Source organism: Equus przewalskii, chromosome 9 (assembly GCF_037783145.1).
Source record: "Equus przewalskii isolate Varuska chromosome 9, EquPr2, whole genome shotgun sequence".
Classification (NCBI taxonomy): Eukaryota; Metazoa; Chordata; class Mammalia; order Perissodactyla; family Equidae; genus Equus; species Equus przewalskii.
This window is the reverse complement of record NC_091839.1, coordinates 36375008-36391604: the sequence shown is the minus strand read 5'-3', so window position 1 is coordinate 36391604 and position 16597 is coordinate 36375008. Positions and strand designations below refer to the sequence as shown.

Sequence of the window (16597 nt, the reverse complement as noted above, 5' to 3'; positions counted from 1 at the left end):
CGCAGGCCCTGGAGCTCTGAAACGGGCTTGGGCAGGACTAGAGGACAGACAGGGTTTGTTTAATTCTGCCATGACGGGATGTGGATGCTTCTGGGTCTTAAATGTCAGTGTCCACGGGAACTTGTTTAAAATTCAGATTTCTGAGTGAGAGGCCGAGAGATTCTGCTTCAGTAACTCCGGAGGAGAGCCCAAGAATCTGCGTTACTGCAAACATGCGAAGTGTTTCTGATAAAGGGTTTCAAGAACCACGGTGAGAAACACTTATATGATAATTGAGTATGTTCCCACTAAGGTGAGAAATGTAAAGGGAAAAACATCTTTTAATTATGACAAACACCTAGCCACTAGCTCAAATAGCTTAATTCTTTTCCTCTTTTCTTTACTTTTCCTTATTAACCTGTACTCAGCACAGTCCCTGACTGTTGAAGTAAATGAATCCTTGTCATGAAGTCTGTATTTTTTTCTTTTACTTTTTTTTTATTCTGCCATGATTGTTCCCTTTCACACTCAGATGCGTGGTAGAATCCAGGCGTCAGTTAGCTCTGTAACTTGTCTTTCTGCCATTTAGTGTGGACCCCAGCATTTGGTGTCTCCCAGTCTCTGGACTTCCTCCTCCCCCAGGGCTGGGCAGCCTCTCCCCTTCTCATGGCAAGGGTGGTGTGGTGGGACAGTCACTCACCCCGTGGTAGGACACTCAAGGTCTAGTCTTAGATCTGCCACCAACTGCTCGTTACCCTCATCTAGTCAGGTAACCTCTGTGGGTCCCAGTTTCTTTGTCTGTGCGATGAGGGGGTTGGGTTAAATTATGAAGTTGCCTTTAAAGTAGATGCACACAGAGTCATTTTGTCTGTTCCAAGCTGTTCTTAATTGATTCACCCAAGTTGAATAATATAACTTTATTCTTTAAAGGGACTAGGTTCTTATTTCTTTTGAACATCTTGAAAGTGTTGAACTGAAGAAAAGCATAGATCAAGCCACATTATGCAGGGATTTTTTTTTTCCTTTTGCTCTCCAAGAGAATGGAGTCTATGTCACAAGACCTTCCCACCAGCCACAAAGAAGTGTCAGGAATGAGGGGTTAGGGTGCTCTCTGGCCCTTGGCTCTTCCTGCCTGAGACATCAGTCGCTCCCTCATGTGGAGGCAAGCAAAGGGAAGATACTGCCAGGTAGGCTGCATGTCAGAGAAGAAGAGGAGGAAGAAACGTGGAATGTTCTCTGGACGGCCCGTGAGTTCTCTGCTTCCGTCTTCTCTGCCCTCCCTCGAGCCGTTTCTACTTTTGGTTTTCCCCTTGGTGTCTGACTGTAGGTCCTGATCCACGCTGAAACCTTTGTGGCTTAGGAATTTTCCAGTGGTTTTGCATTTGCATTTATTTTGTCAGGATGGTTACTCCAAGAAAGTTTTCTCAAGTGTGAGCCTCTCCCCTTGCCTGGAGCTATGGACGAGGGGACTTGGTTCTTCCCCACATGCTGAGCATGGCTATCTGTAGTCAAGAGGCTTCCTGGTGGTGGGTCTTGCTTCCTGGGAAAGGAGGCTACAGGTACATGTCTGCTTTTAGAAACCAAGTGGGATCAAGATTGAAATGACTGAACTTGCTTCTTCCTTGGAGGAAACCACTGTCTTGTTTGAAGGAGCTTTTCTGGCTGGAGGGGGAAACAGCAGCCTGGATGGATGCCAGCTTGCAAGGGAATGATGAACTGGAAGGCGAAACTTCTAAGCTTCAACTGAGAGCCTCTCATGAGCCCTCTAGTAATGACTAATCGCTTCAGCAAAGTGAGACAATTTGGAACAGAAAAGGTGTTCGGGGACTAGGCCAAAGGAATTGTGAGGAACAAGAAGGAAGTTATTTTATTTATTATCCTTTCATCCTCACTCTCTTGGACCTGATATGTGACATAGCGGGGAGAAGCCCTGATCTGGAGGTGAGAGGTGGGTCTGGGTTCTGGTCTTGGCTGCTCTGATACCTGCAATCAGTGTGACTGGGCACAAGTCACTTACCTGCCTAGATTTCGGCTTTCTCATTCCTCCAGCCCCCAAATCCACTGATTCGAAGTGTCAGCAGTTGAAGGATTCCCAACAGCCTGAGAGCTTGTGGAGTAAGGAAGCCTGAAGAAGAAAGGCTAGCATCCAATCTAAGGCTGGCGTCCCCTTAGAGATGAACTTTCTTTTAGGTTAGAAGTTGGGAATGGTGGCAGAGGAGTGATGATGTGGGGGCCCCAGGGAAAGTATTTCTTTTTTTTTAAAGATTGGCACCTGAGCTAACAACTGTTGCTAATCTTTTTTTGTTTTGTTTTCCTTTCTGCTTTTTCTCCCCAAATCACCCCAGTATATAGTTGTATATTATAGTTGTGGGTCCTTCTAGTTGTAGTACGTGGGATGCCACCTCAACGTGGCCTGACGAGCAGTGCCATGTCTGTGCCCAGGATCACGAACCAGAGAAACCCTGGGCCGCCGTAGTGGAGCGCGTGAACTTAACCACTCAGCCACAGGGCCGGCCCCAGGGCAAGTATTTCTGTAGCTTCAACCAGGGCTGCATGCAGTTAGGGTCAGCAGTCAGCTTCAGGAAGTTAAGGCAGTTTGATTAATCTGCAGCAGACAAGAGGATGTCTGGTGTACTGTCTGAAGCTGTAATAACAGAACACAGACTAAATCGAAGTAAAGAATTAACCAAGTCATATTCAGGTGCTGGTGCCTTTTCTGGTCTCTCTAGAGCTGAATGCAGTTCTTTGTAAACAACTACATTTATCCGTAGTCTCAATGGTGCTGACTCTTCCTGCTGGTCTTAAATATTGTTTCCTTCTCATTTAACTTCAGCTTGAAAACCAGTTGTAAAGGCAATAAACATTAGAGACGTTGTCCATTTGAACCGTCAGCTGCTTTTCAGTGTCAAGTTCCTCAAATATGGTAATGTTTTTAGTAGAAATCAGAGCACTGAAAACGGAAGACGTGGTTTTTTGTATTTTTATTTTAAGTGGGTGAGTCAAATCTGCTTACATTATTGTGATTAATAATATAGTTGGATTTATGTTTACCACCTTTGTGTATGTCGGGGGGTGTGTGGAGTGTATGTTTTCGGTTGTGCTACTTTATCTTTTCTTTTTTTCTTATTTCTTGTCCTCTGTTGCCTCAACAGTTATTTCATCCTTTTTTTAAAAAAAAATTCCTTTGCATGCTTGGAAGCAGTAGCTTACAGTTTTCTTCTTTCTAGAGGTTACTCATAAAATTTTTAAATAGATAAAATATAAAGCTTTCTAGTAAAAACAAAACTGTTCAGTATCTTTCATCTTTTCCAAACAGGCAAGAACCTTGCCGTATTTTAACTACCCATTACACGCATTCATTCCCTCGCCCAGCACCCACCCACTATTGTCTACTGTTTTTGTTTGTTTCAGTTAAAAACAAACATATTAATTATGAATTTTAAATATTTTAACATTCATTACATACATGCAATCAGTTTTTGTGCTTTCAATCCATTTTGTCTTTTAATCCCTTGTCTTTGTCTCTTAAATGTCCTTTCATATGTGTGTGTGTGTGTGCGTGCATGTGCACGTGCATGCACATTCAGAATAAACTCCTCAGCACTAGATTTTCCAGTTCACTCATTTTGGTGTTTATCCCCACTATTGAGTTTTATTCAATGGATATATTTTTTATTTCTAAGATAAGTTTTTTTTAATTGAGGTGTAATTAACATATTAGTTTCAGGGGTACAACATAATGATTCAAGATTTGTATATATTGTAAAATGATCACCACAATAAGTCCAGTTAACATCTATCACCATACATAGTTACAAATTATTTTTTTCTTGTGATGAGGACTTTTAAGATCTACTCTCAGTAACTTTCAAATATGCCATACAGTGTTGTTAACTATAGTCACCATGCTGTGCATCACATCCCCATAACTAGTTTATTTTATAACTGGAAGTTTGTACCTTTTGACCCCCTTCACCCATTTTGCCTACTTCCTACCCCATGCCTCTGGCAACCGCAAATCTGCTCTCTCTAAAAGATATCAAGTTTTAAAAATCTTCCTGAGGATAGTAAACATACCTGCTTTTAAGCCTTTTTCATTTGTTCTTTTAATTGTGTCTGGAGTTGCTTAATCTTCTAGTTGTTAATGTTGTGGCTGTCTAATTTAGGGTTCAGTTTCTTTCTGTGTATTAGACTTTTGGTTTGCAAGCTCACCTTGCGCAGGTTCTCTTTTCTCCTCCTTAGCGCTCTCCTCAGCTTTCCCTGGCTCCCTGGGAGCTTCACAGCTACTTCAGCCCACCTCGTCCAGCACCGAGTCCAGAATGGTGGGTCTCTGTGGTAATATTGGGGCTCTCTGCTGATCACTCGCTAAACCTGCAGGCACCTTGGCTTCTCGCCATTTCTATGGGTGTGGAGTTCCATGTAAGTTGGAACCCCCAGCGGGTGTCAGCAGCAAAGTTTCTTGGGTCTCCTTTCATGAACGTTACTCTGCCCCGGAGCCTGACCTTGGCATCAGCCCCATCAGGACCGCGGCTTCAGCTCTGCCTCCCCACTTTGTGTTCCTGGTCCAAGGAAATGCTTAGCTTGTTTGTTGAGTGCAGCTCTGATTTGGAATTTTATTATTTTATGTTTTATCTGTCATTGCCTTATATTTGAGGAATTCAAGGTAAGGACTTTTAGTGTCATCTTTGGCTCTCTATGATTTAACCTGGGTTTTCACATCTATAGGAGGAGAATAACAACTACCCCTCCTGTCTGAAAGCACTGTGTAAATAATAAAGGCAAGATGTGGTCGTTTTTATAATTAATGTAATTGGTGTCATGTTTTACCACTACTCTCTATCTTTGGAGTCAAATTTGTTTGGAATGGGTAAGTGGTATAGTGAGGGAATGAAACACTTAGGTCATAATAGAATTAAACATCCCCAGGTTTTTAGTTTTCTGCTAAATGTAGTCAGCGGTTCAGGTCACAAATTGCAGAGTAATTTTTAGTGGCAAATGGATCGTGGCTTTGTTTTTACTTTTAGAGTTGCGTAAAATGGAAAGGAAATTGTATTTAATGACAGTATAGCTAGCTCAACCATTCACTGGATTTTTCAGTTTTTCTTAACTCTTTTGTTTCTTTGTAACCCAGTGTCAGTATCCAGAACATAACCTGCCATCTGGTATTTAGGTGCTTTAAAAAATCTGTTTAAACTGAACTTGCCCTGGGTATGCAAGAGTCTATTGAATTTTCTCTTTCAGTTGATTGCTACTTTCATTCTACTGTGTTGAAGGCTTTGAGGGTCTCACTGTGAAGATGATGCTTTTGACCAGTTTGTAAACCATTTTGTGTCCTCCCCTCCCTCCCCCCAAAACCCAAAACTGTGTAGCATCCGGTGCTGAGAATCAATGAGAGAAGTCACAGCCTGAGTTGACCCTGGATACACAAAATGAAAGGTTTTCTCTTCTCATATAGCCGCAGTCTTGGCGGCAGTCAGCTAAAGCCCTGCTTTTCTCCTTTAATGGGCCTTTTTGTTTTAAATTGAAAAATGTGGATCCTTCTCTTTCTCCTTCTTCTGATACACAGCTGGAGTCTAAAAATGCACCCAACACGTTTCGAGGTAACAAACAAGGCAGCTACGTAGTAATCAGTCTCCCAAACTGAAAACAGAAGGAAACAACTTCCCAGTTATGAAAATTCTACACGAAGCCACACCTTAGGCGTTACTTGGGGACAGAGAATGCCAAAACTGCAAAATAACTGTAAGTAAATAGAAAAAAAATCAGTAAGTCCCCGCACTAAATTCCTTATTCTGCCCATATCCACTCTGCCACAAGGCTTTTAATGAGCCAAAGGAGACTAAGAAAAACTGCAGAGAAGACAGGAGAGGCTAGCCAAGGTGCTAGGGGTGATCTGGAACGGCAACTAGAAAGATTAAATTTAGCATAAATTTTAAAATGCTAGAAAAATGTCCAAGCAGATCAGAGCATGAAGTATAGGGAAGGGATTTTAAAGTCCATGTGATTTAAAGGGTCAGATGCCATACAGGACCAGGTGCACCGTTTAAAGAGACAGACACAATTTAAAGCAGTAAGCACGATTTAAAATGGTAGGTACCACTTAATGGGGCAGTCTTCCAAAAGTGTAGCTTCTAGAGGAGAAAAGAAGCAGAAAGAAAAGAAGTGCTTTTTAGCAATTAGAAGATGAAGGAGAAAAGAAGAAAAGGGGGAGGGTTAGGGTTCTGTAAGAAAAAAGAATCACACAATCAGAGAATCACACTCCTTTGCCACCACTAAAAGAAACACACTAGCAGAGAAATCCATTAAAGCCCTTGGAATTTGCTAGACTGACAGAGGACACCTTTTAAAATAGGAATTTTATGAAATACTCAAATATCATAAAAATGAACAAAAGGAAAATCAAATCAGTAGAGAAATTTTGCAGAAAACCAGAAAACAAAAAATCGCAAACATCAATTGAGGAAAATTCTCCCATTGAAGCAAAAGAAAAGTGTTAAGTTCACACTCCAAACAGAATTAGGGACACTCAAACAAGCATTTTAGGATATGGAAAATCACCTTGAATCAGAAGTACAAGATGGACAAAACCCAGGATAGATAAAAAAGGAGTTGATTTAACTCAGGAAAGAAATGGAAGAAAAGATAAAATTATCTTAGAAATGAAAAATAAATTAAAAAGTGCCCAAGTGAAAATAGACTCTAGTGAGAATTTAATAAGGGGTTTGAATAAAGAGGAAAATAACCAAGAAAATGAAAATGACATAAAGAAAGAAGTAAAAAAGTGTCTGAAGGGGAGGCAAAGTTTTACCTGTACTCGCTTAGGGTTTTCAGCTGGCCCTGAGAGTTAAACTGACATAAGACAGATTAATAGGAGAAAAGCATACAAATTTATATAAGTTTTACGTGACGTAGGAGCCCTCATAAGGAATGGAGACCCAAAGAAATGGTGAACCCACATGCTTTTATAGTAGGTTGAACAAAGAGAGGCAATTGTGGAAAAGTAACTAAACTATGTAAAGAGGCAAAAGGAAGGTAATTATTTTAATGTCTGTTTGTATAGAATTCTTTTGGTATCAACTTCTTGTCCTTGGTGATGAGAATGTTACTCTCCTTCTGGTTCAGGGAGGACGTCTTTCCTGGGAATTTCATCTGCTTTTAAGAAAAAGAAGGAAAGTCAGAGTATTTTTCTTGCTTTTGCTGTTTTCAGGTGCCTTTATCTCAAAATAATCTTTATGCCAAAGTGGCATATTCTGCCACCCTTGGGTCCAAGAGAAAGTGTTGGGAATGAAAAAAGCAAAGAAAGGATCATTTAAAAAAAATTATCAGAGTCCCTGAAAGCAAAACAAAAATATAGTACAGAGCTAATATCTAAAACTATAATTAAAAAAAAATTCCAGAAATAGAAAAAATCTGAATCCACACACCTATGAAAACTTCTTACAAATAGAAAAAGATCTGAGTCTGCACATTGAGAGGGTTCACTGGGTACCTGGGCAAATTAACCCAGAATGATCAACTTTAAGACGTATCATACTAAAATGGTTAGATTCCAAAGACAAAGGAAAAATCCTTAAGTCCTCTAGGCCAAAAGATCAAATAACTTACAAGGGCAAAATAATTATACTAGCATCATACTTAAAAACCAACAAATCAAGGCAACAGTGGAGCAGCATTTTAAGAAAAAAACAGACTCTCAATAAAAGAAAATGTGAATCAGAGATTTATATCCAGCCAAGCTGTCCTGCAGATATCAAGACAATACTGGAACAGTTTTGACCATACAAAAATTAAGAGAATCCTGCACTTATCAACCCTTCTTGAGGAATGCATTAGAGCTGGGGTCAGCAAACTATGGCCTGCCACTTGTTTTTGTAAATAAAGTTTTATTGGAACACAGCTATGGTCAATTGTTTATGTATTTTCTGTGGCTGCTGTCTTGATACACTGGCAGGGTTGAGTAATTACAACAGGGACCATATGGCCCACAAAGCCTAATATCTTTACTATCTGGTCTTTTACAGAAAAAGTGTGTTGACCCGTTTACTAGAGGATTCCTGAGTTGTGACTGAGAAAACTTCAGCATAGGACTGACACTGATCACAGCCTTTAAAAGTATATAAATGTACATATAAGACTAGAACAATGAGGGCATGATGGTAGAAGACTAAGGCACAAGTGTTATATACCTGTGACAAAGTAGAAATAATCTAACAAAAAGATGGGAAGAGAAGGAAGAGGGAAAAGTGAAAATAGGGAAAGCTCATTGTTATAGGCAATAGGTGACTGATAAAGAATACCCCCCCCCCACCCCGCACACACAAAAACCCCTGCTAAACCAGATGGTAAATATAGTTAAATGAAGGACACTTTAACAGTATAATTACAAAGGTAACCCCTAGAACAAAAATAAGAAACTTTCCTAAATATCAATATATACATCTTGTAGGGAAAGAAACATAGGAAATAAATTTTTTAAATTCATGGTTATAAGGTATAATGATAGATTTGTGACTGAACATATCAGGCATAACAATAAATGTGAATGAGCTTAATTTATCAATTAAAAGAAAAAGATTTACAATTTGGTTCACAATATAAAACCCAAGTGTCTGTTCTATAACAGAGACTGTTATACCTAAAACAGTGATTCAGATATTCCAAAAATAAAAGATGGACAAAAGTGTACTGTGTAAATAGAAAGAAAAAGAGAGATGTGGTCATGATCCCGGTTATCACACAACGTAGAATGTAAGCCCCAGAGTATTAAACCTGACAAAGAAGGGCACTTTTTTAATGCTGAAAGTCAGTTTACTAACAAGAAACAAAAAAGAGAAAGGCCTTTATACCTGGATATTTTCAAATTCTCTTATTAAACAACTCCTGGGGGAAAGGGGACATATGAATTGAAATTACAGAGTTTTAAAACAATGATGACAACATGGTCTTTTCTGACTGGCTTCTTTCACTTAGCATAATGTTTTGAAAGTTCATGTATGTTGTAGCATGTATAATGCTTCATTCCCTTTTATTGTTGAATAATATTCCATTATATGGATTTACCACATTTTATTTATTCATCAGTTAATGGATATTTGGTTGTTTCTATTTCGGGGCTATTACGAATAATGCTGCTATGAACTATTGGGTTCCTATTTGGGAAAAGGTAAGAATACACCATACATAAGAATAAACTCCAAATGGATTTAGAGATCTAAATGTAACAAATGAAAAGTGATATTGGAAAAACTCGTGAAATTTGAGTAAGGTGCTGTCATTCACTTAGTAAATATTGTACACATGTTAATTTCCTGGTTTTAATAATTGTCCTGTGGTTATGTAAGATGTCACTGTTAGGGGAAACTGGGTGAGGGACATATGAGAATGCTCTGTACTTTTTTTGCAACTTTTCTCTAAGTCTAAAATTATTTCAAAATAAAAAGTTTTAAATTATTGGATAGCATACCAAAAAATTAAAATAAAAATGTTCCACACAAAGTGGGACCAGGGCTTATCCTTTGAGCCCTAAGAAGGGACCATACTGGTACCAACTAGTGGAGAGAGGTGTTAGAGGGCAGCCAGACTCCAAATGAGAGTGAGTGCCAGGAGGCAGCAGGGATACAAATCAAGAAGTCATCACACTGATTGTAGTTCACTTACTACCGTATGTAAGATGACATATAAGACTTTAGGTGGAGGTGGGAAGTTTTAATATATACACAATAATTAATTGTTTTTTAGTTTGGCCACCATTTATTTCAAAGCTTTGAAACTTGGTGGTGGTGTGAATTCACATGCTGAGGGATGGAAGGATGGATGGAAAATGCTGAAGAAACGAGTATTGGTTATCTTCCTTTTAAAGACACCCATGCCTTAACATTAAGGTTCAAAGTATAGCTGGTGGTGTTGAGGAGCTGGAATCTTAAGAAAATCAGAAATCTTCTGCTTGTTAGTTATAGAAAGCTCATATCTAGGTCTTTAATTATAAAGAAGCTTAGCAAAAATGACATTTAAAAAAAAATCAGTTAAGTAACCTTTTCCTCCCAAAAGTCTTAGTACCATGATGAGATAGACAATTCTGTTAGGTCATGGTTTATCTCTACCATATGTGATTAGGGCCCAGGGTAATGCAGGACAGACGTGTCTATTGAAAAGCTACTTACTCCTATGAAGTAAGAAAGTCCTTAAGAAAGAGTTCATTGGTTTGTGGGCTAGACGGACATTTTACATTTACCCGAAGAAAGATTTGTTATTTCTATGATTCTGATGGTGCCATTTCTTCATCCTCTGATTTTTGTCATAAAATCAAGCAGGAATCATAATAGGCATAGTTTTATTATTTTGTTTTTTTGGAATTGTGTTTTAAATAATGCAGAAGAGTTGATTAAATGAAATGTTTGTAGTCACTTATAAATAAATTTGGGACTAGGTTTAGTCATGCAAGCTTTTGTTATAATAGTGTCTCCACAAGAAAATCCAGTTCGTATTACATCACCTAACTCCCAGCTTTTGTTCCCCCCAAGAACATAATTTACCATATGTACAAAGACTACTGCTATTTGGATTCCCATGGACGTCTTTATCCAGCATTTTGTCAGAGGGGAAATTGCCTTATGCATAATCTGAAATAATTGAAATAATTGGAAGTATAATGAGAGCCAACATTTAGAAGCTCCCTTGTGTTTCTTTGTACTCTGCAAAATAAAGCTATCACTGAATGCATTCATGTTTTAAAATTTAAGCAGACATGGTAAATGAATCTTGTTTTCCAAATGTGCAGAGCGGCTCATAGAAGGTGGTTGGTGTCCCTAAAACAGGTGTTAAAAGATCTTTTTAAGCTTCCCAATACATTTGCAAATTTACTATGATGAAGTGGCAATTCGTAGTATAGAGCTGATTACAGAAATCAGGATATAGTTGAACTGTATTTTTAAAAATTCATCATTTTATTTCCTGTTCCTCTGCTTTTTATGATCCGTGTAACATCGTTAATAATGTTCTCCGTTGTGTCTGAGTGATTTGTAGGCTTGTTTTGTTTTTAGTGGTTGATAAGAAAGGGCTTAAAAAAGAAAGTCATTCGTATGTGTGGCTTCCAAGATCCATGTTAGCATCTGACCAAATTTTGCATTCTTACTCATTTTTTACATGGATTCTGCTCCATTTCTGCATTCAAGTTTAGAAGTCACACTGAGGTTAACTGAAAAGTGTGAGAAAAGGCTTAGGTACAGCAAGCTGGGATTTCCTTCTTAAGGAAATATTTTTGAAGTGTCATCATTAGACCTTTGTTTTATATGCCCTGTTGGGGTGTGTTCAGGGGGAGGTTTTTGTCAGTTGTAAAATTTCAGACTATGGAACCAGAAATGTGTGGATTTGAATACCAGTTCTATCATGTACTTACCAATGGTGTGATCTCGAAAGTTTCCCTGCCTTCTAAATGAGAGTTTAGTCTCTACGTAGTAGGAACAAAGTAAAGGATCAACCAATGAAGTGCTAGCTATTTAATATTTTTATAATTTTGTGGGGCATCTACTTTACTTTTCATGTTTTAGAGGCTGCATTTGTCATCATTCCTCATATTATCAGGGTTATTTGAAACAACAGAATCCACTCTGGCTAATTTGAGCAGAAGCAGAATTTGTTGAAGAATATTGGGTAGTTAAGTGCACAGCCTGGGACAGAGGCCCAAAATGCCATCCAGGTTGTTTTGGGGCAAATATCACCACATCACTTACACGGGTGGCTCTACCCTGCTGCCCTCTGAAAGACCGATACTTCCTCCGTGGTCCCCACAGGAGGGAGCCTCCCTGTGTCCTCCTCAGATTGCTTACTTCCAAGGCTAAGTCCTGAGCAGGGCGTCTAGCGGCTAGAGCCTGGTCACGCGGTGCTGCCCTGGCCTCATCGAGGCTGGGGAAACCAGTTGTCTGGCTCTGACTTGGGAAGTAGGACCAGTAAAGAAAGAAATTCCTCAAACATTTCAAGGATTCAAAAGGTGCTATGCAGGCAGAAAAAGCTCTCCAGGGGCATTTTTGTTATGGTGGATTGATTCATAAAGACAAAAATATATCCAAATTAAAAGAAAGGTGACTTTGGCTTATTATTTCTTTTCTCAAATCATGTATTTTATTTTTAAAGTCGACTTTGTTTTCAGACATATCTGTGTCACTCGCCCTTATCATTCAGTTTTTTGCCCCTAAATATATATAGGACAGCTTGACTTTGTGGTCCATAAACACAAAACCTAAGCAAATTAAACCTAAGGGAATAAAAAGTCATTTTCCTTACCGCCAAACCTACACTAGCGTTTATCATGACTGGCATCACTGGCTGACCTGTTTCTCTATGTGGAAATCTTGGAATTATTTTTCTCCTCCATGTTGTGGGAAACTGCCAATTTTTCCGTTCTGATATTTTTTCCTTTAGACATCATTCTGCTTTTCTGACATTTTTTCCTTTAGTCATCCTTCTCTTATCTTACCTAAAAACCTGAAAGTTAGGTCGCTGGCTTGGATCTATGTGGAGAAAAGGAGCGTGCTAGCCCTGAGGAGTACTGTGATTCAACCAGAAGAAACAGGAGTCCTTTTTTTAAAAACAAAAATAGGTATTTTGCCCTAATTTTAAAAGAAATATATAATGATTGTTGGAAATTTAAAAGCTAAAAAGTCTGAAAAAGGAAAATAAATTTCCCCACGCCATTTCCTGCAGAGATAGCATTTTGCCATGTTTTCTTCCGGTGTTTTTTTGCATACGTGCTTGGGAGTGGGGAGGGAGAGAGAAAGAGGGCGGTTGTTTTTACAAAACTGGAATATATGTAATGTTAAATCCTGCTTTCTTCATTTGTGTCATAGACAGTTTTCTATATCTTTTAATAATAGCTAATATTTATTGTTTACTATGTGGTAGCTACTCTTCTGAACACTTTATCCATATTAATTCATTTAATCTTTTCAAGAGTACCTAAATAAGTATGTATTATTATTATCTACCTTTGTTATATGAGGAAACTGAGTCACAGAAATATTTTAAAAGTTGTCCGTGCTCACAAAGCTAGTTAAGTGTTAGAGGTGGAATTCTAACCCAGACTTCATCCAGAGTGTGTGGCTTTTAACAATTATACTGTTGACTTCCCTCATTTTGAAACATGATTTGTAATAGCTATATGATATTCAATCATGAATAGTATTGATTTTGCTTTTGTCCCTTAATATTTCATTTTTGTGAACAATTTCCTTGGCTTGTGGAAATTAATTAATGTGATTTGCAAACATAGTATTTAATGGCCACGTAATATTCACTTGTATGACTATTTGTATGAATCCTGAGGCTGTGTCCAGTTTTTAAGCTGGTAAACAGTGCTGTGGTAGTATTCCTCTCTGGCCTGGGCATCTTTGGGGCTAGGGTCTTACCACCACGGCTAGGACAAAGGCCTTGTTTCAGGAGTCTGTGCCAAAGAAAAGGAAGATGCACCACAGTTTACGTGGACAGGAGATAATTTTGATACATTGATTTCTGGAAAATCAAGAGAAATTTGATCATTCTGACCCACCTCTGAAGGCAGACAAAATGTGAATCTTTTGTGGCCTACATCCTGATTTCCCCAGCATCCTGTTAGCATAGAGAAAACAAGGCAGATGAAATAAATGACCAAGAAAATCAGAATGAAGGCAAAGAAAATATCAGAGCTGCTATTGCAGCAGAGTGCAGGCAGCTTCATAACCAAGAGATCTCATCGGGGAGGAGAATCCATGGGGAGATGCCCTGGCTGCAGTGAAAGGAGGACTTCTTGGTCTCTATGAATATGATGAGCTGAAGTAGAAAAAGAAAACAGTTGTATTTGCTCAGCTTCATGGAAGTGGAATCAGTAGGCCTGGCAGAAAGGGGTCCTATTTGCTTTTGGGCAAGTTGGCTGCCTATTTGATGGAGACTCCAGCCATTGAGATGATGCCTCCAATATTTGCACTAATTATTGAGAAGAATCTCTAAAGTGCTAATAGTAAAGCTCAGGTGCAGATCACACCTAAGTCTTGGACTGAAGGACAGAAAATTAGATCTTTTTTAAGTGTGGCCAAAGGATGTAATGAACCTCCAGTCTTCTTGGAAATTCACTACAGGGGCAGCCTCAATGCAAGCAATGTGCCACTGGTCTTTATGGGAAGGGAATTTCCTTTGACTCTGGTGGTAGCGCATCAAGCCTTCTGCAAATATTGACCTCCAGAGGGCTGACATGGGAGAAGCTGCTGTATGTTCAACCATTGTGGCTGCCTCAAAGCTCAGCTAGCCACTTAATAGATTTAGCCCTCTTTGTGAAAATAAGCCTAAGTCTAAGAATGTGGAGACCATACAAGTTGACAGCATTGATGCTGGCTGAAGGAAGGATCCTATTAGCTGACATTCTCTATTATGTGCACATCTTCGATACAAAGTTCATCAGAAATGTTTCAACCTTAACAGGTGCCACAGACGTAGCTTTGGAGGCAGGTATTACTGGAATTTTTACCAGTTCATACTGGTGGCGTACCAAACTGTTTGAGGCCAGCGTTGAAATGGAGGACAGTGTCTGGGGGATGTCTCTCTGAACACTATACAAGACAGGTTGCAGATTGTCAACTTACTGATGTTAATAACATTGTACAATATAGATCTGAGGGGCCGTGTACATGTTCAATGTAGCAGAACATATTTCTGACTCATTCAAAGTGGGCCCATTTAGACATGCCGGGTGTGATGGCTAATAAAGATGAGGTTCCACATCTTAGGAAAAGCGTGACCAGAAGGCTAACCAGGACTCTTATAGAGTTCTTAGGTTCAGTCAAGACAAGGGTAATGTTTAATATGAATGCTATGAATTTCCTACATTCTGTCCTAAATTGGACAGTTGGACTTCAAAATATTTTTTAATAAATGGATGAAAATCTTTTAAAGGAAACAAGGGATGACACTTTTTAAATGCAGAATAAAATGAAATATGTATTCCTTTATTCTTTTTTAATTTATGCAATGATTCAGTGATTTTAAAAATAAAGGTAATAGCTGTTTTTAAAGATATTTTATCAATGGTAATTAGTTATTTACAAATTGCCTAGTCACTTTTCAGTGTGTGCAACTGAATTGAGAGGCAAAAATACAGTGTTTTGAATTTGTGATACTAGAGACTGAGAACAAAGTAAAGTTACCGTACAGTTTTCATAGTAAATTCAATTTTTATACAACAAAATAAATTATACTGTAGAAGTGATTCTTATCCATAAGCCTTGGCCAAATCACTAATCATTTCCTAGGTCAAAGGGTTATGAATATTTTTAAGACTTTTGATACATTTTGCCAAATTACTCTCTAGAAAGTTCATGTCAATTTACTTTTCCACCAAAGTATTTTGTTTTATCAATTAGTAATTGTAAGCTCTGCAAGAAAAATGCCATGCCTGGTTTTTATTTTATTATTGTGCATCTTGTCAAGCCCAGCACCTCACCATATAGTAAAGGCTCAGTAAATGTTTTTGAATAAATGAGAGAAATGTGTTTAATGACTGCCATTTTTGGACTTTTAAGTATTTTACTTTTTTCCCTGGCTTTTCTTTATATGCTGCTTTGCATATGCATATTTCTGCTTAAGAAAGACGGTAGCCTGTTTGCACTGCTGTACCTGTTTTGAATTACCAGGTAGGCAGTAAGAGTAGGATTAGCCTACGGAATATTACAAAGCTTAAATTTATTTTTTTACGTTTGACCCTAGGCTTTTGCAACACACGATTTTTTTTCTGTATGTAATCTGTTAATATGGTGAATTACCTGAAATAATTTTCACATGTTAAACTTACATATGCATGACACTCAACTTGGTTATGATCTAAAGTTTGGACATATGTTGTTTAAGATCTGCTTTTATGTTCAAAGTTGAGATAAGCTTGTAATTTTCCTATTTTCTACTGTCTTTGTGGGATTTTAGTGTCAAAGTTTTAATAGCCCCATAAAATGTCTTGGAGAGAATTCTTTCTCTTTCTGTTTCTGGAAGATTGCATAATAAGGTGGAAATTACCTGTTTAGTAGAACTCATTTGTAAAACTGTCTGGGCCTGGTGTTTTCTAAGTTAGAATAATTTTGTGTGTGTGTGTGTGTGTATGTGTGCGTGAGGAAGATTGGCCCAGAGCCAGCGGCCAATCTTCCTCTGTTTCCTTGTGGAAGATTGTTGCTGAGTTAACATCTGTGTCAATCTTCCTCTGTTTTGTATGTGGGACACTGCCACAGGGTGGCTTGACGAGTGGTGCTAGGTCCGTGCCTGGGATCCGAATCTGTGAACCTCTGGCCCCCAAAGCAGAGCGCACGAACTTAACCACTACATCACTGGGCTGGTGCCATAAGTTAGAATATTTTTTAACTGCTGATTCAACAGAGGGAAAGGCTTAGGATGATTCAGGCTTTCTATTTCTTCTTAACTCAGTTTCAGTAATTTATATTTTTCTAAGGATTTGTCCATTTCATCTAAATGTTCAGAATTTTGGTAAAAGTTCAGAAAAACCTTTTTCATCTGCTACAACTATTATTTAGTATCAGTCTCTAATGTTTCTTGTGATGTCCAATCTCATATTTGCCTCATCTGTTAAATTTCTGATATCAATTTTTTTTTC

At 38.4% G+C, this 16597-nt stretch overlaps 1 protein-coding gene and 1 pseudogene across 7 annotated transcripts in view; both read left to right on the top strand.

Moving 5' to 3' along the window:
• UBE3D (ubiquitin protein ligase E3D) overlaps positions 1-16597 on the top strand; it is a 153969-nt gene that overhangs the window by 100554 nt on the left and 36818 nt on the right. The window contains exon 10 of one of the 7 annotated variants that reach the window (XM_070559040.1): positions 5546-7382. The exons of the other annotated variants lie outside the window; for them this stretch is intronic. Coding sequence (XP_070415141.1) covers positions 5546-5623 — 78 coding nt within the window. The 3' untranslated portion in view covers positions 5624-7382. Of the gene's footprint in view, positions 1-5545; positions 7383-16597 lie in introns of those variants that run through there. 7 annotated transcript variants of the gene reach the window in all.
• Positions 9113-14804, top strand: LOC139073675 (cytosol aminopeptidase-like; annotated as a pseudogene).